Below are 25529 nucleotides of genomic sequence, written 5' to 3'. Positions count from 1 at the left end.
GTAAAAGAACATAATTAGAACATTGCTATTGTTGTTATTATATTCCCAGCATTGTCAAGCTCAAGTTTCAAAAATCTAAACTGTGATGCCCCACATTATGAGACCTTAAAAAAGAATATATGCTAGGCTCCCTATTTTTTTCCAGTTTATTTAAAATCTTTTGAAGCTCTATACCTTTACTTCAAATTGCAAAAGTTGGTGTTGAGAAGAAAATGTGTTCTCAAAGAATATCAATGCTTCTGTGAAAATCAAAACATTTTGGAAATCATACTTTTAGTTTCAAGTAAGTTCCATTACTGTCAACCTGAAACAAGACTATGTTAACAATACCTAACAAAGATGTTTTGACATTTCCAGAATGGAAATTTTTTATTTTATTTCTTTTTCTTTCAGACTGGCTTTAAAAATTCTGTTGAAGTTATTATTTCTTTAAAAGGAGGACAGAAGAGAAACAAAGCAGTCTAGCTGACCTGAAACAAGATATTTTTCCAAATTGCATTTGTGAGAACTATTTTCATTCAATTTTTCATTTCATTTGGGGGTGGGGGGTGGAAGGGTGCGAAATGAGGAATTTACCATGAAACACCACATTTAATTCTCACCCAGTTTTCCTATAGGAGAAACTCTCATACCTCCTTATGATGTATGAAATTAGATAATTAAATTGTTAGAGTCTTCAAGCCTTAATTGAGTTCTGAAACAGTTATTAGGTCTACCTGCAGATAAAACCTTGTATCAGTAAGGAAGTAATAAAAGCCTGCTCAACTGGAAGAGTTAATTCTCCAGCTGAGGTGAGTTAAATGTCCCCCTAAAACACATATTCTACAGTAAGAGTGGTGATAATGTTGTTGCAGTCCTAAGTGAGCATTCGTGCTTGTGAGGGCTCACCCAGGCCAGCGTTCTTCACTGAACTGGCTGAGTTCCTTTCAACCATCATTGTTCAAAATGCCTCCAATTTCTATGTGATATTTGGTTCCCTTCATCTGAAAGCTTCTGATTTTCTGAGCTGTTAAATGCAACAAATAGCACCAGCCAGCCAGCAATTTTTGGTGAGCAAAAACCAGACCTGGAAACAGCAGCTGTTTTGATGATGACTTTCGATGGCTCCTCTTCCACGTCCTCACAGCACTATATTGTTGGCTCTACATTCTTACAGCAATCCTTCAAATGTCGTGTTTTATGTAACCCAGCCTTTCATTATAAGGTAAAATAAAAAAAAAAAACAAGCCACAGAACCCCCCTCTCTCAATTCAATCTCAGTTCAACATTCACTGTCACTGAAGAGGCCACTGTTCCACTTCTGCTAGTAGTTCACCTCATTAGACCTTATAGCTTACCTGCAAACTTCCTCTTTTTAGGGTGATCTTTTATAAGACCAACTGGAATATTAGTTAAAATAAAATTTGTATGTAGACCCAAAGTATTAGAGCAAAATATTCATTTTTACTGAATTAATTCTGATCCTGGAAGAAATGAATAATATTTCTGTAACAAATGTGCATGTATTTTTATATGAATAAAAAACACAATACATTTTTCCACTGCTTGAAAAGTTTCCTTTCCTTTCCTTTCCTTTCCTTTCCTTTCCTTTCCTTTCCTTTCCTTTCCTTTCCTTTCCTTTCCTTTCCTTTCCTTTCCTTTCCTTTCCTTTCCTTTCCTTTCCTTTCCTTTCCTTTCCTTTCCTTTCCTTTCCTTTCCTTTCCTTTCCTTTCCACATTTGCAGACAGCAGTCTTTGTAGCACTCTGCAAATAACTCTCAGGGCTTGTCGTGGTTTCAGGCTATCTTTGCAATCCTGTTCTAATTTAATAAGATTAATGACAGAAAATTAGTCAAGACAAGCATTTGCCTGTTTCATTTACCCTGCTGTAGTTCTACTTATAGGAGTGAAGTGTTTCCCCCAAGTAGTACTTAATTAGTAATAAGTAGAAGGGAAAGTAAAAGAAAAAAAAGGGTAATCCTTATGGGGGAAAAATATTTGTAGCTCTGAGGCTTTCCTGTTTGTACAAAGGACTGAATTCAAATGATTCAAGGGACTATATAAATATAATCCGAAATTTCTTCCTTGAAAAAGAAATGTTACAAGAAAAAAAACCACACAAGGTAGAAAAAACTCTGTGTACACAGTCAATTTCAGAGAATCATTCTTATTGCAGCTGTACATTTCATTAAGTACATACATGTAATAAAGTTTTGCTCTTATTTTGGCTAGAAGACACAGTCCTAACATGTGCTAATGACTGAAGATGACAGAGGATTATGTTATCTTTTTGGAAAGACTTTTTAGGCTATCCTGGATTTTCAGCTGTATAAGTTAATGTGAATTCTTAGGAAGATTAAAAACTAAAACAAAAAAATTTCATTAGTTGGTTGATGGGGTGGCCAGAATTGTTTTTCTTCCTATTCTCTACTACAATATCAAGATGTGACAGCTAAGATTTCCTTACATTTGCAACTTTTCCTGCCAAAGCACAAAGTAGGGATGGTTAAGAACCCTTGCTCATGCAATCTGTGTTCTCAGATGCACTATGAGGTGTGCCAGCTTCTTGCCATGACATCTCTCCTGGTCATTTACTCCATTCCATCAATTTTGAAAGGTGCATTGTACAGCAATGCTGGACATTGTACAGCAGTGGAAAGGGCTGCTGGAAATTTCCCAGGTAAGTTTTTGAGATCGCAAAATTTCATAATTTGCAACCATGCAAAAAAACTCCCAAACAACTCAACTAAACTTTAAGGAAGGGAGATAGGAAGAAAGTAGCTGTCCTGACAGGAACTCATTTAGCAATTGCACTCTGGTGTGTTGGTTCTTAGGTGCCTCATAAATTGTGAAGAAACAGATCAATGGGACTCACCAGTGGTGTCCCACAAAGTTAAAAGGGAGGATTTTTCTTCTGGGCTACTCCCTGAAGAAGAAATATTGAAACTGGAGGAGGTGGGAGTAGAAAGCCCTTGAGGGTTTCAAAGAATGTGAGAGGTTACCACCAGCCTGGTCAAGGAGCCAGTGAGGGTAAGGAGATCATGTGTGTGCTGTAAAAGCATGGGCCGGGCCGACACCTAGAAAAATTATGGAGGTTCTTAAGAAAACTTTAAATTTTACATCAAGGGCAATTTGAAAGATGAATGACGGCTACGGGACGAGTAGTGGGTCTGTTGTGACGCTACTCTCACCCTGGGAGTAGGGGGAATGAATGGCTGATTTATTTGGCTAAACTCTATCTAAAAATAGATCAGAGTTTCATCACCACCAAAATGATCAGAAGGAAAATTATCATTAACACCTAAAGTGTCCCTTCATTCCCTGTATGTACAACTATTTATGTATCACCTCTAAATGGCTTAAGGGGTTAATAACTTATTCACTATGAAGAAAAATTTCAGAAGGGCCACAGGGATTAGCAGGCAAAGTTCCATTTGTAAAGCAATTTACGTTCCTAAAAATCCATGTCATTGGATGTCATGTGGACTCAGATACAATTTTTGAGAATTATTTTTATTGATTAGTAAAAAAACCCACAACTATGGACTTGTACACACAAAATACCTGTCCTACCTCATCACTTGGAGTGATATTGTTGAGTTTCTCTGAGGGAGAAACTTGTGACTGATTCAATCCAAACACTGACTGCAGTAATCACCAATTTGAATGATATGAAGTCCACCACGTGGAGTGATATATGAGCAAAAATTTGAAAAATGGGACACAAAATTTTGTGTTAGGACCAACTAAATCCAAAGTAAGCCTTTCATATTCTCTCTATAACAGAAGCTGTTCATGAAAGTACTTTGACTTTTATTTGTGTAATTGTTCTTTTCTTTAGGCTTAATTTGTTTTCTGAAAAATATATGCTGGTTTGTCAGTCTTGGGAAATGCTGAGACTTCTTAGGCCACACCAAAGCAGGGAATTTAATTTTAAACTAATGGATAACTCTAGTGACATCAAAAGAATCTGCGATGTTGAAAACATCTGTAAATAAAGACATTCAGCTACGTACTGACCTATATGTTTCATTTTTTGATTTTAGTTTATTAAAATAAATTAAAAAAAAAAGTTCACCAAACACCAAACATTCATTCTTGCTTTTGCAAACAGCACTAGACAGGGACAAAGCAGTTCCCAAAATCACAAGAATTCTTACTTAAATAGAGCAACTGAATCCACAGCATATTTGTATCAATACTCACTAGGGAGAATTAGCTTATAAATACAAGAAATAAAAGTATAGAAAAAGAGGGGGGGAAAACGAAAGACAAAACAATTAGTAGAGATCCTACTACCTCCCCTTTACCCTATCAAACCTCACTACTGTTAAGGCATATGGGACAATGTGTGATCATACAAGGACATCTCACTATAAAGAGATGCTAAAAATATGGAGAGAAACTTATTCCTAAAACTGAGGTTTTGGGTTAGAAATTCTATTTACAGAGTCTCTCTCTCCCCCAACAGACTTTTTTCTGGAAGTTGATGCCAAAAATTGAAACCAGACTAAAAACTCATTGAGGAGAAAATGTTATTACCTCCCCAGCCACCCACTGGCTGTTCAAATAATACGGTATATATCTGTGCACTTCTGCATATTTATTGAATTTGTCAAGTTTTTGTTCCCAAGTAAAACTTATTGGCCCTGTCAAAAGTTCACCAGCTGCACAAGTGACTTTGATGGCCTGAGGAACAGCCCTGGCGCTAGCGTCATGGAAGAGCCTGTGGCTTTCCTCTCCCTTTTCCAGCTGAGATCGGTATGTTGATGCATGGGGCCCAGAGAAGATACAGAAGGAGGGAAATTGAAAAAATAATAAACAATAAAAATATAAATTACGGAAAGCGCTCACCAAGCCATCCTGGTTTTATTATATGGCCTTGAGAAGGAATTTTGTATTTTCAATCAAACTATGTGGAATATGCATTGTAAAGATTCTGCACCGACTGCTCAACATTTTTATGGCTTGGTAGGAGAAGAGCTAACAGGAATGTAGAGCAAGCTGCTACATAATCCTTGCAGTGTGGCTGATGTGCTGCCACACAGAAAGAACAGGGTTGGCAGGTGTCACCTCTTGAGATCACAGAGGGTGGGAGCAGGACTGTGGGGATATTACAGATCCAGGGGTGCAAAATAGAGAGTTGGGCAGAAAAAACCCTTTTTCGGCAAAGTGATGAACAGCACCCTGGTACTAACATCACTGGAGTGGCTTCTGTCCCCCAAGGTAAGGAGTGAAAGGGAGAACAGAGAATGAAGACTTGGAATACAAAATCAAGATGTACCCGCTAACTTTTTTCTTTTTTTTTTAATGATATAAAGGGCAACACTAGACTTATCCTTTGTGGCAGTCATTCATGCCCAGAGGATCGTGTGTTACAAAATTAGAAACTGAGGGGGAAAAAAGAAGAACGTAGAGAAACAATGCTCTGTAACACAGCAAACAGAACAAGCTAGAAACGTTCAACCCATGGCTGCTATCTCATGTTCATACTTACACAATGGTTTTCCCAATGTGCTTAAATGACTTCTCCACAAATTCACGGACACTATGGACCTCCCCAGTGGCTATGACAAAGTCCTCGGGCTCATCTGTTTGCAGCATCAGCCACATGGCCTGCAGAAAGACAAACAAAGTCAGATTCAGTACACATGTACATGATATTATGTTACTGCATTTTTGATTTGGAGATAACTACACATACCCAGACACACAAGCTGGGAAAATTAGCACTTTCCTAACATGGTGGCTGTTAACCAGTTCAGTGCAACTCTGAAAAGAGTTGAATTATTTCTTATTATAGAAAAAGATGCTGTATTTGATTTTCAATTTGTTTCACAGCAGGGATTTCTGCAGGGGAGACTTTAATATGTTTACTTTTGAACACTGAGACTTGGTTTACTGCTCAAGAGCATGGATTCGCTTGATTAAAGCACTGCATGAATTGACACAGATATGGGGAAAAGAACAAAATTTCATAATATTTCAGTCCAAAGTGCTGTTGCCTGTCTGTTATAAAACAATATCAAACAGATTGAATCATGAAAACATGCATCATTTTAGCTCTTTCTTCTGTCATGTTTGTTTTGGTTGAGATTTTAATTAAGAGTAAGTAATTAAAAAGGTAGCTAAGAATAGCCAACAGTGTATTTAACCAAATTAATCTGTTTTTCCTGCTGAATATGTGCTGAATGTTACATATTAAAGCACTGCAGCAGAAACTTTTTATGCAGGAACACAGAAAACACTTCTAGAAAAGTGAGACAACCATTAACATCTGTTTCAGAGAACCGTTTGCACAGTGGCAAAAATGCAGTAGATTTTAAAGTAAAAGTTCATGGGATTGTCAACACATTTGCATTTCACGGGAGCAGATTTGCTTCCCACAGCAATGTCTTTCCCAAAGTCCCCTCCCACAAACAAGTAATGACGGATGAGCACCATCTCTGAGGGCTGGCCAGCTAAGCCAGCATGAAAGCAAGAAAGCAGATGGAAAAAGTGGCAGGCAAAGACACGTGTAACTTGTCCGAGGTATCACGGCAGGTACATTCTAGTTTTCTGATGTGCAAGCTGCTGCACTAGTAACTGGACTATTCAACTGCCTGGAAGCTGTAGGCAGACAGAATAATTATTACTTTAGATCAATCAAGATGATGTAAACACTTCATTTCCTTTGGAGAGGAAAAGGGAATACCTGTATGACATGAACCTCATTTAATAAATAACCAGAAAAGCAAAACAAAATAATTCAGGTTTGTCTCCATATGGTAAAAAGGACTGTCATCTTCTCACAGTGTAATCCACAACGCTATTTGCATTGACCTCTTCACATCAGCTTTAAAGAAAACAACTTTAGTAGGTCCCTTGATGGTAGTGGATACTCTGCAAATCAGATTAATAAAAGCTTTGGGACAGCTCGCTTTCTCTTGGTAAATACCACCTGAAATATTCAATTTCCTCCCCTTATTCTTAATAAATCAGTGTCCAGCATAGCAAGGTGATACATTCCACTTAAATGTTTCTATCTGCAAGTCATTTTTCTTTCCAGTTATTATTTTATGCATCTTCCAAAGTTTTGACAAGATTTTATTAACACGTTCCTTCTGAACCTTTCTGCTTCTTGAACGTGCATGGAAGGCTGGGTTTTGGGCAACTGCTGTGTAAGTCCTTGACATTAATTGTGCTGTAGGGATATGACCTGCTGGGCAGGACAATGGCAGCAAATTTATTTTTCCTTTCCAGGGTTGAACATCCTAGACAATGACGCAGAAATACCCGACTGGCTGATGAAACTCCTCTTGTGGGGAGGAGATGTCTTAACTCGTATCTCTCATATGGGCTTTCTTGGAACACTGGGGTTTCCCTGCTGATTTGAGAGGTTGCCATAAATCACCAACTCCTGTTTATTCATGACTGGAGAAGCTTGCAGGATTCACAGTAGTAACAGCTTCACAAAAAGGTAAAAAGCATATCTGCTATAAAGTAAATCATAGTTCTGGTACTTCTAACCTAATCCCTGATTTCACAGACCTTCTGCTTTCATTAAGCAACCCAGCTGAAAACAAGAAACTTCCTCATATGAAAAGGCATTATTTGAGTGAAAAAAGATTTCCAAGGTTAGACAGTCAGTCAGAGTAAAAATTTATAGCAGTTCCCCTCTTGACTTTAGTGGATGTTTGCTGTACTTAACAAAATCAAGGTCTCACCTGCCTTTGTTTGAAATGTACACAGGACAACTGATATAGATGTAATAATCAAACGTCACTTATTGGTAAAAATCACCTCCCATCTGCAAATGCCACACAGGTTGACTGAATATGTAATATCAGCATAAGGACCTTCTGTTTACAATGCACTTTTGTAAAGTAAAATTAATCTGTCTACATAAAAGGAGGATCAGAATTACAATTTTTTAAACTGTCCTTCCACTTTTAAACACCTCGATATTGTAATTCATTGGACACAATCTTAGATTGTGGGTGGTTATGCTGAGACATTCAACATCCAGTGAGTATTTTAAATATTTACACATTAATTTTGTGTATTAATATGAAATAGTGTCAGAAGTTTCTCTTTACTCTAAAACATGCACTGCACTGAAGGGATGGATACAAAATACTAACAAAATTCCAGCCTTTGACAATTGGTCCCACTGGGTTTTATGCATTTGGATGTATCACCTCTTGCCTACCATTTCAAAGAGCAAGCAATCACTGTTTTAGAAATACAACTTAAACCGCAGTAAGTTTCTAACGAGTCAACTTAGCAATTATCAAACAACGAAGACAGAGTTGCTAAAAGCAAGTTTTGCCTCAGCTCCTACCAGGAAAGAATGTTTAGATTAATTATTACTCGAGAATCTATCACTGCTGGTTCTTTCATTTTTTCTGGCATTCACAATTGTTGGCACTTGCAATTACCTCAATCAAATCAGGTATGAAAAATAGGAACATGCTAAAAATTGCAAACAAAGTAAGCAATAGTTCTGTTTTGCTTTGAGGAAGGCGACCAAATGCTGTTGCTTTGCATGGGTCTGTATGAACAACCCATAATAAAATGCAAAGGCAAGCCACAGGATAGAAAAATCCTTGAACAAGCTCCACATTCAAGTCTTTATTTCCACAAGTACAGCTCGTGAAACCAATGAGAAATCTGTGTATGAGCAGTAGCTATATGCTTTCCCTACAGCAAGCACCAGGAATGTGCTTCCCCCCACATCAGACTAATAAAGGCCCTTGACCTATCAATTTCTAGGCATTTCCTTTAAGAGTTCATATTGTACCAGACTCCGGGCTGAGAATGAGAGGAAAGGGGGAGATACAGCTCCAGGTTTATTTGTCATTACTGAATGGCTTACTGGTTTTAACAGAGGGGAAAAGCTTTGTTTAAATTTCCACTGAAAGTAATTAATGGTTATTGACTGGCAAATGAAGAACAGGTGACACTCTGAATTAGAAGATAAATGATCTCATGTTCTAGCATGATAATGGGTTAGTAATTGCTACAAAGCCTCAGCCTAGTGCGTCCCATCATAATGCTAGATCATGTCCAGAACACAAAGGCCTCTGTGTGAGAGGTATTCAGCCATTCACCTCCCGATACAGCTGTGGAGTGATTTGCTCCATTTATTCTCTGATGGACTGCACAACTGAGGCAAAAGTTCACCCATTCTCACCTTCCTGTTCACATGCTGAACCACATGACCCATGACATGGCTGAACTGGGATAAAATCATTGCCCAGCTTTGGCTCTTGGCTATCTTTTAACCATCGCAAGGTCATATATTTTAGGAATTTTTGTGGTGCAGAAATGGAGAATAATGGATTTCCCTGTATTTCTTTGTAAAGGCTTTATTTGGATGAGCTGACAGCAAGTAATTGCTTTTTTCAGTTCTGCCACCCTCTCCTTAATTTTTTGCTTAATCCAGTTAACAAAATGCGGACAAACGTTAAAAAGGAGGAGAAAACTACTTTGGAAACAATTCAGGCTTCAGCTCTCTTGGAGTAAGACTATTTCTTTAACGGCAAATGTAACAAAACATATTTTTCATATTTGAACTCTTTTTGGCTCTGGTCTAGTGAATCACAAAGACTAAGGGCAATACTTTGTCATCTACATTCAGAGACAGAAACCTAACCAGAGAAAGATACATAGCAAGTCTAGCAAGCGGACACACTTTTATGATTATGTGGACTAGGATATCTGTTCTGCATGCCTGAACCACAGCCTCTGCCAAAATCTTTCCTCTTTCATCTTTCCCCTCTTCCTTCTTCTGTGTATAAACCCTTGCCAGAAGTCAGCACCACTTTCAAGCAACATATTCAAAACATGAACCAGTCTTCTCCTTGCCCAAATGTCTTTGCTTACATAGTATTTGCACCTGGGCTAGTTCAGGGGAAAACCCAAGCTGGACTAACACAATTCCCCTATAGGAACATTCTGTGCATGCCACTACCATTATAGTTGTGATGTGTTTCCTTATCTTGAGCATCTGGAGTATGTTGTAGATATGTTTCACCATTAACTTCCAGTCCAGCATCCCAGTGCGAAAACATTTATTAACTGTGCTGTTATCCATGGATAACAAAGTCTTAGTAGTTGAGGTTGTTTAACTCTCTGTATTTGATACTCTTCTTTCACTGTCTGCTCTAGCACTGTATATTGTTAAAACAGGCTCAGAATCAGGTATCTGCCTGTTTAAGAGAAAAAAGAAATGCAAATCCAATTTTCTGAGACTTGAAAGTACAACCAATGGTTTCTGCTCTAGAAATAATAAAAACATTTTTCAAGAGCATGAGTAATGCCTTTTCTTACGTCTCATGTGATGCAAGACCCACACCAGATATGACTGAATAGACACACAATGTGATATATGAAAAATATTCCTGTTGCTACTAATTACTATTGACTTGCACTGCTACACAGCATATTTTCCCAAGCCCTATACTGTCAAAAAAATCTTTGATACATATTTCTAGGTATTATGCACAGAATTTAAAAAAAAAAAAAAATCAAACCAAACTAGTTATGTTTACTTTAGGAGACAGAACAGACTGTTGCAGCCTGATGCAGGGTGTGTTGTCCATGTGTTTCAGAGACAAAGAAGCAGAGGCTGGTGAATGTCTAGCTCTACTTACTTATCAATGGCAGAGGGCATGGGTTACCTCAGGGCTGTCAACAATCAGGGAGCAATTTCTGACTAAGTCAGAAAGCACTACCACCCAGAGACACTCAAGAGTACGTTATCACCATGTATAGAAATTCTGTCTTTATAGTATTCCATACTCTACTGTCTAGAAGTGGGAAGAAGAATTCAGTGGGTTGGACACGGTACTGTCTAGTGACTTGAAACCTAGCTATCCTGCTGGGGTCACCACTGAGAAGGAGAATTGAGCATTTTGGGCCAAAGCATGATGAGCCTTTACAGAGATGTGGCAGCAAAGGAGAACCTTCTCCCCATATGGTGAGCACAAAGACCTGGCATGACTGCTGTTCCTGCATGCATCATGAGGGACTGTTTCCTTTGTGCCACAGAAGACAGGGCTATTGTAACACCTCCTTCTCTGCATTGTCCCAAACTCAATTGCACTGGCATGGAAAGAAGCTGCTCGGCATCCTCTGTGCTGTGCGACGTGGGGAGATGTCATGCCCACACACTTCCTGCCTGCTTGGATGTGAAGCAGTTCCAGATGCCATCACCCAGCTTCTGCTGACACAACCCAGCTGACTGGCTGTGGTTTCTCAAGCTGCTACAGAAATGATCACAATTGATGACTGTGCCTTAGAAAAGTGGACTGGGGACATTGACTTGGAGCTCTGAACCCAAACTGACTTCTAGTTTATCTATTTATTTACTTTTGTAGGGGCAAGGAAGGAAAACGAGATGCTACAATGGCTGAGTCACCCACATCAGATTGACTTCTGCGACTCTTAAAAGCATAGGTGTGTACTGGGTGTACCCGGTACGCATGACAGTGCGTTATATAAGGAGATTATATAACGAGACAGCAATACATACATATAATACACAACAGAGGAGGAAAAAAATCTCCTTATGCATGTTCTGCACACAATAGAGGCACAGTACACATGGCTGGAAAACACTAATGAAGCTCAAGGGCAGCAGAAAAAGTCATGCGATCAGAGTAAAGTATAAGCCAGCTCTGCCTGAAAGCCAACACAAAAGTCTTGAGTGTAATCCCATGCTCCCTGCCACAACAGGAGTTCAGTCTAAGTAAAGACTGTTGCTTTAGTACTTGTTTCTGACGATGTTCTAAGGCAAGGCAAGCACGGCAGGGAGACTCTTGCCAAAGAAAACCACAGGGATGTGCTGCCAGGCATGCTGATACTCCCAAGAAGCCAATGACAGCAGGAATATGGGAGTATGCATAATCAATGTAGTCCTATGCTTTTTTTTTTTTTCCTGAAATACAATCCCTCTTCAGTTAATCAAAAAGTAAGGGTGCACACCCAATGAGCAAGAACCTTACTATGCTGTTAGAGTTTGCATTTGGAAGGCAAACTGAAGTTCATGACTGAGGTCACTGTCTATCATTGCAACAAGAGTGACATTTTTCATAATCTTACAGAAAAAGAGGTACTACCCAAGAAATACAGGACACATGGTTTTTCCTTTCCCCTGAAGGGTCATCATCTTGTTTTCTCAGATCACCAAAAATCACAGCATCAGTGCAAGATCTGTTGCTAAGAAACCTCCCTTCATGAAAAACCCTTCTGAACACTATTTAAGTATCTATCAGATCTCATCAGTTTAAATATAATTTTATATGTTTCTTCCTTAACAGTGTAATGTTGAACATAAGGAACCCGCTGTCTGTGTACAAAGCTTTTGCATTAGTGTTGTCGCTTCTGCTCATGTAGAGGAGACATTCACTACTTACGGCATGGCAGCTGCTTCCATTCAGAAGAGCGATGTTTGCAAACCATAGGCACTTACAGCACCAACAGAAAAGGTATTAAATGAGAAGAGATCCAAGATAAAAAATTTTCCTCTGAGAGGAAAAACACATAATTTGATAAAAAAAAATGGAAAATTCACATTAAGAATCCCAAGAAGGTAAACAAACCACAAAAATCACTTTTACTGATATACATATTAGAAGTCTCCTAGGCTATAGTTACAGAGATAGTATCTTGCGACTCATTTTATAAACTTTCTCACAGATTTTCAAAGTTGCAGTTGGTAAATTGCCACAGCAATTTGAAGTATGCTTGCTGATTTAGCCAAATCCTATGGTTTGGCTTTAGATGTGAGCTTGTTCTGAGTTGAACTGTGTTCAGATCCATGAGTTTTTTTCTTTCAAGTTAAAAGGGTATAGTTGATATATTTAAAGATAATAATCCAACAATTATAAAGTTACTGAGATAATAAAATACCTGATAATCTTTGTGGAGCATCTTGAATGAAAACAATATCAATGTCTTCTGAAACAAAAGCCCTCACATCTGTAGGAAATACTGTCTAGCTTTTCTCTTGTAAGCAGATAGGCCAATTGTTTTACAGATCTCAGTGAGGACTCATGAAACTTTAGTAGGCAGTTTTATTAATAAAAACCACAAGAATTATAATCCAGATAAACCTTAAAGGTCAATCTTCCCTGTTAACGCAACACGATGTTTCTCACATGCACCTCAGTTGAACACAAAGTTCTCATTGTGTTAGCAAAAACTAGATCACTGCTTCCTTTTTTTCCCCTTCCTTGTGCCACTGAGTGTCAAAATATTGTTCTTTCAATACATAGAAGTATTTGTATACAGTTTTATAACTGATCTTTAGTTGCTAGCTAGAGGCAAGAAAGAAACAGCAAAGCTGCTTATTGGGAAACCTCACCAACAATGAAAATTAATATGGTCCTTTTTTCCTGCCAAAAAAATCTGAACAAATTTTTTGGTCCACAATGGCTTGTTTATTCTTCAAATGGTTAAATTGGAAGTGACATGTGTGACACAAAGTAATTTAAATGAAAAGATACAGAAAGGGATGCATACATGCTCTGTTTCTTTCTCTTTAATTTTGGAGGATATTGTCACAATTGCTAACAAAGGGGTGCCTTAAATTCTGTTTAAGAAAAAAAGGAAAGAAACTCAAAGTTAAACAGACAAAAATGAGAGAAGTTTGAATTACAGAAAGTACATGTGAGTTTTAAGCACACGTACTTACAGAGAAGACTATAGAAAAAATACGTTTCCCAGGCTCCACCTAGCAGACAATTCTGAAAGATATATGACCCGGTTTCCCCTCCCTTTTTTCTTCCTTCCAGAATTAATTTTCCCTGCTATTTTTATACGAGTGAAAGACAAAATACCTTTTCACAAAGAAGCAGACTCCCATTTGACAGGATTACTCACCGCTAAAGTAAAGGGTTGTACCCAGGTTGCGGTGAGGGCAGAGAAGGCTTAGGAATCCATGCCAGGAAGGACTGACGGGTTGGGGCCATGATCTAACCACAAGAAAACAGACTAGGTTTTCAAGTCGAGTACTGGCATGTTTACTGGAGCAAAATGATCAGCCCCCAAATAATGATCACAGTGTAGATATTGATCACAGAATGTTTACAGTGCAATATTTGACTATGAAAAGATCCTTGTTCATTCTTCTGACACCTGTTTGCCTCCTATTTCTTCCCTGGATTGCTGAGACACTAGCAGCTGAGCACAAGCTGTTGTGCTCCCTTTGACAGAAGTCACAGGAGCAGCATGACCTATGGATCAAAGTACTACCGATTTCCACATGATCAAAAATTCTGTTATCTTTACCATGATTCAGGCAGTTGCTTTCTCTCTCTAAATCTTAATTTCCTTTCACAGAATCATAAAATGTGCTGAGTTGGAAGGGACCCACAAGGATCATTGAGTTCAGCTTCTGTCCCTGAATATGACAACCCCACAGTTCACACCATGTGTCTGAGGTCATTGTCCAGTCTCTTCTTGAACACTGTCAGGTTTGGGGCCGTGACACCTCCCTGGGGAGCCTGTTCCAGTGCTCCACCACCCTCTGGGTGAGGAACCTTTCCTCATGTCCAATCTAAACCTCCCCTGGCACATCTTCCTGCCATTCCCTTGGGTTATGCCATTGCACTGCCTCCTCAGGTTGCTAGACCCTCCACTCCAGGTTTGTAGGTTTGCAGGGACCTGCCCAGTGTCTACCCAGAAAAGGTCCCTGAGTCAGGTTAAACCATTAGTAGTACTGTAAAAAAATGCCAAGAGCGGCAGAGAACTATCAGAGCACAGGCAAATAGGCTCAGAGAAAATAAATCATTACTTCATAACGTTTATACACATTTGAGGGTATAATTGGAGAAGAAAAAGAGCAAGCCTTTAAGATAGTGAAAGTAACAAGGCAAGAGTACCGAGATAAAATTAATGATTTTTTTTTTTTTTTTTAAGAAAAATCGGGATGTAGAGTGAGTTAATAACATAAAAATAACCTGATTTCTATTTTACAAATTACATCCTTACCTTCCCAATTCTCAAATTCCAGTATTCTTGTTTCTTGCTTTTGAACACTAACGCATTTTCTCCCCAGACTGCTACCAGTTCCCAAAGAATATTATGGTCCTGAATAATAATCTAAAGCAATTAACTTGAAATGTTAACTCATCCTGAGGAAAACATTTACTATTCATTGTGTTCTTACAAAATTAGAATTACCCTTGTCTGAATAATCTGTGTAAATAAGACCATGCTACCTTTAACATATAACTGAAACTTCACCTCCTGATTTTATTCCATTTTTCATTCCACTGGAGATGGAGGTAAAAAAGATATTCACCTATAAGTCATCATTACTCATGAGACAGTTGTAAAAGTACATATCAAACATGGTTTTACTAACTATGAAAAGCAAAGTATCACCTGAAAAACTATCAAGATGTTAAAGTAATCTTATTCCTGGTTCTGTGGAATTTTTCTTTTCCTTTACCACAACATTTCGGGTGACAAAATTTTGGAATTTGATGCTAAATTATTTTGGTTGAGTACAGACAGAGACAAGAGCACAACTTGATGCCTTGAGGATATGGTAATGCAATACAGAGGGATTTATTTTCTATTTTATTTTTACCTCATGTCACAAGTTCAATTTTAGGCCAACAGTACCCAAAACCACCACCATGTGCTACAGCAGCTTATGTAAAGAGTCTGGTGGTTTTAACTCCAGCCCTAGGACAGAGGAATCCACCTCACAGATTTGCTGCTACAGCGTTAAAGTTACTGTTGCTCTGACCATGTTCCTTCATGCTCAGGGTCGGATACCAGCTCATGGTCTATGCCATCCCAGATCAGGCCATGGGAATTTCAGCTAGAAAAAGTCAATGGTAAAATAATCCCAGAAACAAAGGGATGTATTTTAGAAATCTGGCTGTGCAGCCCAGATGTGAAAAGGCAACAGGGAGATTTATATGAGCATGCTCAAAAATACACTTGGAGGGCACTTTGCACTGACCTTCCCTTGGCTTGTTCTGGTCATTCTGATTACACCATCACTAGCAATTACTACTTCTGCAACAGCAGTTACTTGCACCGAATCCTAAGTCAGGGAAAGGAAAGGGTCTGCATTAAAACTGTAAGTACGGCTGCTCTCCGTGGGCTAGTGTCAAAATGGAGTAGAAAATTTTATTCAGTTTGTTCCCAGCAATAAATACAGTCCTGGCATCCTGGATAAATCCTTCACATAACAGCATGTGTTCTTTTATGCACCCTGGGAGCGATTCTATTTAAAGCCATGGAATTGTGGGTGTGAGACTGTAAGCACATCCACTTACCCAAAACAAAATTAAAACCTGTCTTATATTAGAGTCAGGAGAGCTGTTACAAAAAATGCAAACCATATGAAGTTTTAAGTATACTTATGTTTTTTATCTGTCTCTGTGTAGCATATACAATTGACTTTCACTGCCTGAGATGAAGTGCTGACAAGTGTTTTACCATATTATTACAGAATACCCCAGTAGCATTATCACACTTCAGCTTTTGCTTGCAATAAATCACTGCTACATGCGTGTCAAAAGTCATCGCTCATATCACATCCAGACAAAGTAAGGGCCCTCTTTCCCCAATGGACATGAACGAGACTCTATACACACTAGGTATTCTGCCATTAAAACTGGAATAACTCCCGCAGGCCAGACACCGGGAACAACGTTCCCACAAACATTACTTGGCGGGGGCCAGAGGTCTGTTCTCAGGCAAATAGCAGTGGCATAGGCATGAGTCATTGCAGAATGCAATGGATTTATCACCACAATGACATTATCATCCCTTATGTGCTGGTTTCCATGTGCAAGTCCCTTTTCTTTTTTTTTTTTTTTCTTTCTTCTCAGAGATTTATCACTCAACTGCTGAAACAGGCTGGGACAGAAAAAGAACACAATTTCTGCTCTGCATATTTTTTTTACTAGCTATACCATAAAACATATTCTAATTGCATAGGTCCAGATTTAGGTCCAGCCTGTTTATTTGTTTCAGTTTGGTCAAAGCAAATGATGAGCAGACACCATCTCCAGTGTCCCAATCTCAGCAGTGAAAATTACTGTCTTTGTGGCCTTGACTATTAATCATATCTCCTAAATGTTGCTGTCTGTGAAACTGGAGTGATAATATTTATGCTGTAAGAATGTTAAGGGTAACACAGACCTTTCAAGTTGAAGTGCATTATTTGTTATAGAATTAGATGCCTTTGCCTGCATTTTTATAGTGAAAAAAAAAAAAATATTTTTCCCACTAACAGGTTGGGAATGCAAGCATTTTTCCTTAACACTACCTAGCTCTGGACTAATCAGAAAACAAATTAAAGGAACAAGGAAACCCAAGGATGAGAGTGCACAGGAATGATTATGAGATTACACATTCCAAAACTCAATGAAATGGATATTTATTGAAATACAGCACATTTCCATTGTGATGCAAGAGTTAAGTAATAACTACTCAGGTGATCAAGATACTAATAAGAAAGCTACAGTTGTTTCTTGGTGTCTTTTTCTCTCTTGTCTAACCTTCATCAAATGTAATTTTTTCCCCTTTTGCACAATAATTGAGGGAAACCTGGAAATAAACTCTTTGAATCTTTCTCCATACAAATGAGCTTCCTCCTGCAAACCGTGCCCAATTCTGACTTCAGATTAGATTAAATTTAATGAATTTCTACACCCTGCCAATGTAAAAGAAAGTGGGTTGTGTAGTTTACGGTAGTGTAAGTAGCTCTCTGATACTGCAGCATTTTCTGCATCAGAACCAAGAGGTGGCTGTAAACCCAGGTGAGAAACAAAGTGTTGCATCAATGGTGAAGCCACTTAACTTATTAAAACTCCTCCTGTAATATTCTTCCCCTTTCCAGCACAAAGAAAAAGACTGAACAGTGAGACCGTGTGGGAAGGGAAGGAAATAAAACCATCTAGCTGCACATCCTAGAGAAACATCTAAAGCTTGAGACCGTGGCGGTCAGACCTCCCTTGAATCCTGCTCTCTCTAGCTGCCACCTCTCCTCAGTCCCCATGCTGACCCCCTGAATCAAGCCAGATGGGACTGGTGGAGACATGTCAAGGAAGTGCTGAAAAGGTGACTTGGGTCTCTGGCAGCTACTCTGGAGCTCGTTTCTATGCGAAATCTCTGGGGGCCGCTGCTTTGCAATTTCTCAGGAATGTTTAATTCTCCTCATCCCTTTGCTGAGTCTCTCTGGAGAGGTCACGGAGGCCTGTGACATCCCTGGAGGGCACTGCCTAACTAAATTACCATGAGATAACTTTGGACTGTCTTCCAAACAAGAAAATACAAGGGAGAGAATTTCATTAAAAGCAGAAGACTAGGTGATCCAAGTTAATCCCAGCCCAGAGCTGCTGCAGAAATGTTCTCTGTTTATATTTTGACTTTACTCTCTGTCACAGAGTTCACTGACTATAATGGAAGCTGTGTTAAGTGCACAACTTGACCTTAGTTGACCAAATCTTAGTTTCATAAGAAAGACAAAAAGTGGGTTTGGCGGCTCTAAAAGGTTTGATCAGTAGCTTTATTGCCTGTTTGTGTGAGACTACGTAGGGTGCTGAGCAAATGGCAAAAGATAAACACTGATGTGCTTCTCTCTTTATACGAGCTTTTTAATCGGGAAACATGAACTCTTTAAAATGCAACAGTATTATAATTCATACGTATACGTGTGTAGGCTTAGCATTCACTAGCAAAGCAAATATAACCAAGTCCCAGACTTGCAATTTTTTTTAAAGACTTGTGTACACAAAGTTTTGTTTAGGTTTCCTCAGTGAATGAAGGAAAAAAAAATCTACCTCAGGAGGTAAAAAGAAAAATACAGCTTAGAGAGAGGGAACACCAACATCTGCACACATTTCTGCAATAACATGTTTCCTATGCAACTCAAGGGCAGGGTAAGACACAAAGGTAGCTCAACACACCCAGCTATATCCCACCTCATTTTCCAGCACTGAGAGAGAATCATAGCCAACACCACACCAAAAACCTCCAAAACAAGGATTTGATTCTCTGTATACAAATAGGATGGGGAGTGAATTAGAACTTTTTCACTCAGGCTGAGGTTATAATAGCTGACTCTAGGGAAATAGGAGATGAAATAAAATGCACCCAAAAAAACCTCATCGCCTGAGCTTGGTCTATCGGAAAAACTGAGTTGGTGAGACCCAGGAATTCACACTTCAAAGTATTATTAAATATATTGGTAGTAAGAAACTGAGACCACCTAACTTAGTGCAATATGAATTAAAACCATATTATCCTTACAAACCTGAAAGCAGAAAGTGAAATCTTTATTAAATGCTGTTTATAAGCCAGTCTTGTATAACAGCATATTTTGGATATATTGGGACAAATACTTCTGAGAAGACGAGAAGAAAAGGATAAGGTACAAAAGTTCATGCAGTTCACATTAAGGACAACCCAACATGCTCTCTCCATTTAGGAAGGAAATATTAGCATGGCCTCTTAGCTACACACTGAGAGCAACAATCTGCTGGAAAACATGACTTCCAGTTGACAGATCTTGGGGCACAAATAAGCAAAACTAGGCTTCTTGCTCTTGTCATAACTGTCTCCTTTTCACAGAATGACCACTGCTTTTCCATGGGTTCCACTGAGTTTGTACATGCACAGTTAAAAATCAAAGCAAATTTTCCTGTGGAGCTTTTCCAGAAGAAATGAGTGTCTGTTTAGTAGGTGTTTTTTCTAGTCAAAGATGAAGAGATACACCAGAAGAGAAAGTTACAGCATGGGAGACAGACTGGAGAAAATGCATGGAAATTAACTTTTCCTTCCACAGCGAGTACTTCTTCCCCCCTAATGTTTATTTCACCAGCAAAATCATATGCTGAAATCAGGCATGTGGGCCCAAACCCTGCCTCGTGGAGTCAGTCAAATCTTTGCTATAGAATTCTGTGAGGATGGAATTTCATTCCAAATGTAAGAGCCTATCATGGCCAAAGGTGAAAAAAAGGGTGTTTTACACACAGGCTCTGCTTTTCTACTTTTGTGCGCCTCAGGTAACTGGTGCAATTAGATCCCTGTTATTATATACTGGAAGGGCACATTTGGCACTCCATGTGAGTTTATGTACTTTAAAAAGTTTATGTACTTAAAAAAACAGAGGGAAAATTTAAATATAAGTTACATTCTTTCAAACCCCAGACTTTATATATAAACAGTTCAGAGCTGTTGTAGTCTGGTAAGTGAATAATTAGGAAAAAAAAATGCATGTGAAATATATGATAAACTGGCAGAGAAAGATTGTTAAATAAGAGTCTTACCCCTTTTTAATGCCAGAACAAGAGATAACAATTAATATTTTCATCCAAAAAATAATCAAACTAACTTCAAATATTTGAATGATAACCACAAGGAAGGAGACCTAAATTTATAGCTATAGGCTTTTGTCTTTATTGTAGGGCTTCCTGGAAAGGTGCAAATAGGAAAATTAATCCAAACAAACTAAAGGTGTGATCTCAACAAATCTACTTATAACTACATTAAATGCATCCATTGTCAGAATGAGAGTCCTCCCTTTTATCTACCTAAATTCAGAACATGTCAGTCCTGAAGACAAGCCCACATTGGGATTTGATGCAACTGAACTGATCCACTTTACAATGTCATCCAGGTTGACCCATCAGTGTACTGCACTGTGAGGAGCAATGTGCATGGTGAGTGATAACTCTTGGAGTTCTTACTATAAACACTGATTTTTTTTGCTTGTATTTAGATCTGAAGACAGCTCAGCTTGTGTTCTGCTTCCTCTCTTCCTTCTGTTCTTCTACTTTCTCCTTCACAAGTTTTAAATGGATACATATAGCCTGCACTGCCGTAAATTATCAGCAATGGTATTTTGAAGTATTTACCAGATAATCTGTTTTGTCTCCTGAGAAAGCAGCAAGTCAATGGTGAAAAAAATCCTTCCATTTTCAAATATGCATGCACAGAAGGACATGCATGCATGCACACTGTGTATCCACCCTCATATATCATATGCATATCTTATTATGTCAATTATTCTTTAAGCTGCTTTCAGTTATTTCTGGGTAAAGGCAGCATAGAAATCTAAAACATTTTAATAATATCTGAGCTTGTATGTACCTTAACAGAACCGACCTAGATAGAGAGGAAGAATTTTGTCTTTATGTGGCAGTGCAAGAAAGGAAGATACTTTTTTTCGCAACTCCTCCAGTAATTCAATGTCTGGAAGAGCAACAGGAAAGAAACCATGGTGACCTCTCTGAACTTATGGAAGCAGCTGCCAGCTCAGCAGGAGGAGCACTGTGGATGGATGGTAGTACCTAATGCTGGAAGAAGCCTTTAAGCCAGTTTTCTCTCTCTTTTTTCACATCCTCTACCCCTAAAGTATACAAATGGAAGAGCAAGAGAGGACTTTCAGAAATCTGATGAGTCAGCTTGTTATTAGACTGCATAAAGAAGTTGCCAAGTTAAAGTTTACAGTTATCCATACAAAATCAAAACAATATAACTATTGTATTGAGTAAGCAAGGCATAATTTTAAGATATGATTTATGTATTATTTCAACCTTCTCAAACACTTTGTCTTTCAGCATACTGGTGTTCTTGCTCTCTGAATTTAAACTTCTAAAAAATAATTAGACTTCTAAAAAAATTTAAACTTGGCAGATGTGAAAAAAACTTTTGTCCCATATGTGAAGAAAAATAACACGCAAAAGCAAAATGCTGACTTCTATAATTCTAGTTTTAAAGGTACCTTTGGAAGTCTTGTAGCCAGTTTTCACAATGGAGTTGAGCAACAACTCATTTCCTCTACCTTTGAGAAAATGAAGTTATTAAAAGAATAGCAAGCAAAATAAACGGAGATGGTGAGTGGAATTTTTATTTTTTTGAGATTGAAAGTGTGAGAATATCAGTGAAACCAGAACACAGCTGACATCCTGATTCTGAGTACTTTAATACATTTAACTTTAGGCATCAATGAGGTCTCATGCACATATAGGTGGGGGAAATACATACTCTTGTACCAACAACATACAGAGATACCACATGGTACTGAATCATGACAGATGGTCAGTTAAGGGTTTATTTTTTGTTTCTCCTGTTGTGAAGCCCATGGTGTTGGTGGGATTTGTTGTTGTTGTTTGGTTGGTTGATTGGTTGGTTGGTTGGGGTTTTTTTTTTGTGTTGTTTTGTTTGTTTGGTTTTTGTTTTGTGTGTGTGTGTTTGGTGGAGTTTTTTTGTTGTTGTTGTTTTTGTTTTGCTTTTTTTTGTTTTGTTTCAGCTGAAAATCTAGGACAGTCAATCAGAGGCCCTGGTTTTGCGAATACTTCAAAATGCAGGGTGTACACCAAACGGGGCTCTACTCAGAAGCTTGATCAAACTCAGATCTTTAAAGAAGTTGTTCAGGCTCTGGTGCTCAAAGCAAAAGGCAGAAGAATAGGGAGGGGGAGGAGAGAAGGTGAACACTTTCTGGCATCTGACCCAGGTTTAAAACTATGTTTCATTTTCTCAAACAAAACCAAAACACTCCTCCAACTTTGGGAAATCCCTAGAAAAACAACAGAAGACATTGTTTCAGAAGGCAATTACAGTTGCTAAAATGACACATCATTTATGAATGAAAGTTCTTAAAAGAGAGTAAACTAATTCTTAAGGACAATAGCAAACATGCATTGGACCTAAATTTGCTGTTCCATTGGCACTGTTACACTGGCAGTTCAATCATTGAAGATTTGCACTACTGTAACAAAAAGCAGAGCCAAGCCCATTATTTCTATCAGTGACAACGAAACACTATCACAGTATCACAGTATCACAGTATGTTTGGGATTGGAAGGGACCTCAAAAGATCATCTAGTCCAATCCCCCTGCTGGAGCAGGAACGCCTAGGTGAGGTCGCACAGGAATGTGTCCAGGCGGGCTTTGAATGTCTCCAGGGAAGGAGACTCCACAACCTCCCTGGGTAGCCTGTTCCAGTGCTCTGTTACCCTCACTGAGAAGAAGTTCTTTCTCAAATTTAAGTGGAACCTCTTGTGTTCCAGCTTGATCCCATTGCCCCTTGTCCTATCATTGTTTGCCACTGAGAAGAGCCTGACTCCATCCTCATGGCACTCACCCTTTATATATTTATAAACATTAATAAGGTCACCCCTCAGTCTCCTCTTTTCCAAACTAAAGAGCCCCAGCTCCCTCAGCCTTTCTTCATAAGGGAGATGCTCCACTCCCTTAATCATCTTTGTTGCCCTACGCTGGACCCTCTCCAGCAGTTCCCTGTCCTTCTTGAACTGAGGGGCCCAGAACTGGACACAATATTCCAGATGGGGTCTCACCAGGGCGGAGTAGAGGGGAAGGAGGACCTCTCTCGATCTACTGACCACCCCCCTTGTAATACACCCAAGGATGCCATTAGCCTTCCTGGCCACAAGGGCACAGTGCTGGCTCATGGTCATCCTGTTGTCCACCAGGACCCCCAGGTCCCTTTCCCCTACACTGCTCTCTAATAGGTCATGCCCCAACCTATACTGGAACTTGGGATTGTTCCTGCCCAGATGCAGGACTCTACACTTTCCCTTGTTAAATTCCATCAGGTTATCCCCCGCCCAACTCTCCAGCCTGTCCAGGTCCCGCTGGATGGCGGCACAGCCTTCTGGCGTGTCAGCCACTCCTCCCAGCTTAGTGTCATCAGCAAACTTGCTGATAGTACACTCAATTCCCTCGTCTAAATCATTAATGAATATATTGAATAATATTGGCCCCAGTACTGACCCCTGAGGCACTCCACTAGATACTGGCCTCCAACTGGACTCGGCACCATTGACCACCACTCTCTGGCTTCTCTCTTTAAGCCAGTTTGCAACCCACCTCACTACTCTATTGTCGAGACCACACCTCCTCAATTTAGCTGTGAGGATGCTGTGAGGGACTGTGTCAAAGGCTTTACTGAAGTCAAGGTAGACCACATCCACCGCTCTGCCATCATCCATCCACCTTGTTACATTCTCATAAAAGGCTATGAGGTTGGTCAAGCATGACTTACCCTTGGTAAAGCCATGCTGACTGCTCCTAATGACCCTCTTATCCCTGATGTGCCTTGAGATGGCACCAAGGATAAGCTGTTCCATTACTTTCCCAGGGACAGAGGTGAGGCTGACCGGTCTATAATTACCCGGGTCCTCCTTCTTGCCCTTTTTAAAGACTGGAGTGACATTTGCTTTCCTCCAATCCTCGGGCACCTCTCCCGTTTCCCAAGACTTGGCAAAAATGATGGATAGCGGTCACTATAACTGTGCGAAAGTCTTAGTAAACCACCGAATGAATGATTTAATCAGTAAAATGAAAATATAGACTGATCAGAAAATTCCTAATAGTAGTACGAGTAGTAGTAACAATAATAATAATGATAATGATAATGATAATGATGCGACCGTACATTACAGGCATACATCATTCAGCTTCCAAAGGGTACCTCTGTCTATCAGTTGTATAAGCCAAGAATTTTAAAGTTATCCTGTTAAATGATATCTACAAAAGTGCAGAGCTCAGCAACTGGATATGTGCCACGTAAAACTCCTGTTGTTAATTTGTAAATTTACAAGGGCTAACAGCATCCCAATAGTACCGATATGAAAATCAAAATAGTAACCACTAAAAATCAACCAGATCACAAGTCACACTTAAGACCGTATGTTGTAATGAAAAACTCATTCTTTAATATGTGGTAAAAGTAAAGTGTTTGTTTATCATCAAGGTCAGATTTAAGGCTTTACCTGCTGTCACTTTTAAACATTGCAGTTTTGAAAGCAAGAGTAAAAAAACTTCAAACTGCAATTTCCCCCAGTCACATCTACTGTACACTCCACCAAGTTCACCATAGAAAACCTTTCCTCTCCTGTTACGTATTTAGTGTAAAATAGACACATCATTAGATTTTTAGTATTGTTTACTGATGAAACAAGATTTTTGCACTTTACATGTACATGGCTGCATGTCAAATAACTCCTGAATTCCTACCAGCTTGTTTCAACTGAAATTTGACAAAGAGACAGTTGTACCCAAAATATTAAATGACTGCAGGTCTTGCTAAAACAGGAGTTGTCAAGGGGAGACATACCCTGTCAGACCACTGAGGGAACGGCCAGACCTGAATGTAACTCCTACCAGGTACCAGGGAAGGCACAGAGGAAGGAGCTATATTACAAGAGCTCGGAATACATTAGAAACTTCAAATAGAGGTTGCCACTTATTAGGTGCTAGAGACCTAAGCATGTGTTATAAAACAAATGGCTTGCTTAGAGAATTAGATCTTCAAAATTTAAGTTCAGATTTGCCAGTTTTGGAGAGATATTTACTGTGCAGGAACACAGTCTTTGATTTTTTGTTTCATTTTAAATGCTGTTGCATAACATAACTAACACATAATAATTGCAAATGGGCAGGCTGAGGTTTGCTCTACATACCTGAGCAGCAATATGAAATATTACGTGAGTTTCCCCATCAGCTGCTCCTATCCTTACCAAGGCAAGTGCATGGGATGCTGGCAGGGAAATTCTTTGCCCTTCCAAT

At 39.0% G+C, this 25529-nt stretch overlaps 1 protein-coding gene across 2 annotated transcripts in view; it reads right to left on the bottom strand.

The window, feature by feature from the left end:
• The window catches only part of GMDS (GDP-mannose 4,6-dehydratase), a 423438-nt gene that overhangs the window by 75945 nt on the left and 321964 nt on the right, over positions 1 to 25529 (bottom strand). For both annotated transcript variants that reach the window (XM_065831967.2, XM_065831968.2), the window contains exon 8: positions 5476 to 5594. In XM_065831967.2, coding sequence (XP_065688039.1) covers positions 5476 to 5594 — 119 coding nt within the window. The remainder of the gene's footprint in view (positions 1 to 5475; positions 5595 to 25529) is intronic.

The sequence above is a fragment of the Patagioenas fasciata genome, chromosome 2, assembly GCF_037038585.1.
Source record: "Patagioenas fasciata isolate bPatFas1 chromosome 2, bPatFas1.hap1, whole genome shotgun sequence".
Lineage (NCBI taxonomy): Eukaryota > Metazoa > Chordata > Aves > Columbiformes > Columbidae > Patagioenas > Patagioenas fasciata.
Note: the sequence above shows the minus strand (reverse complement) of the source record. Positions and strands in the feature narration are given on the sequence as shown.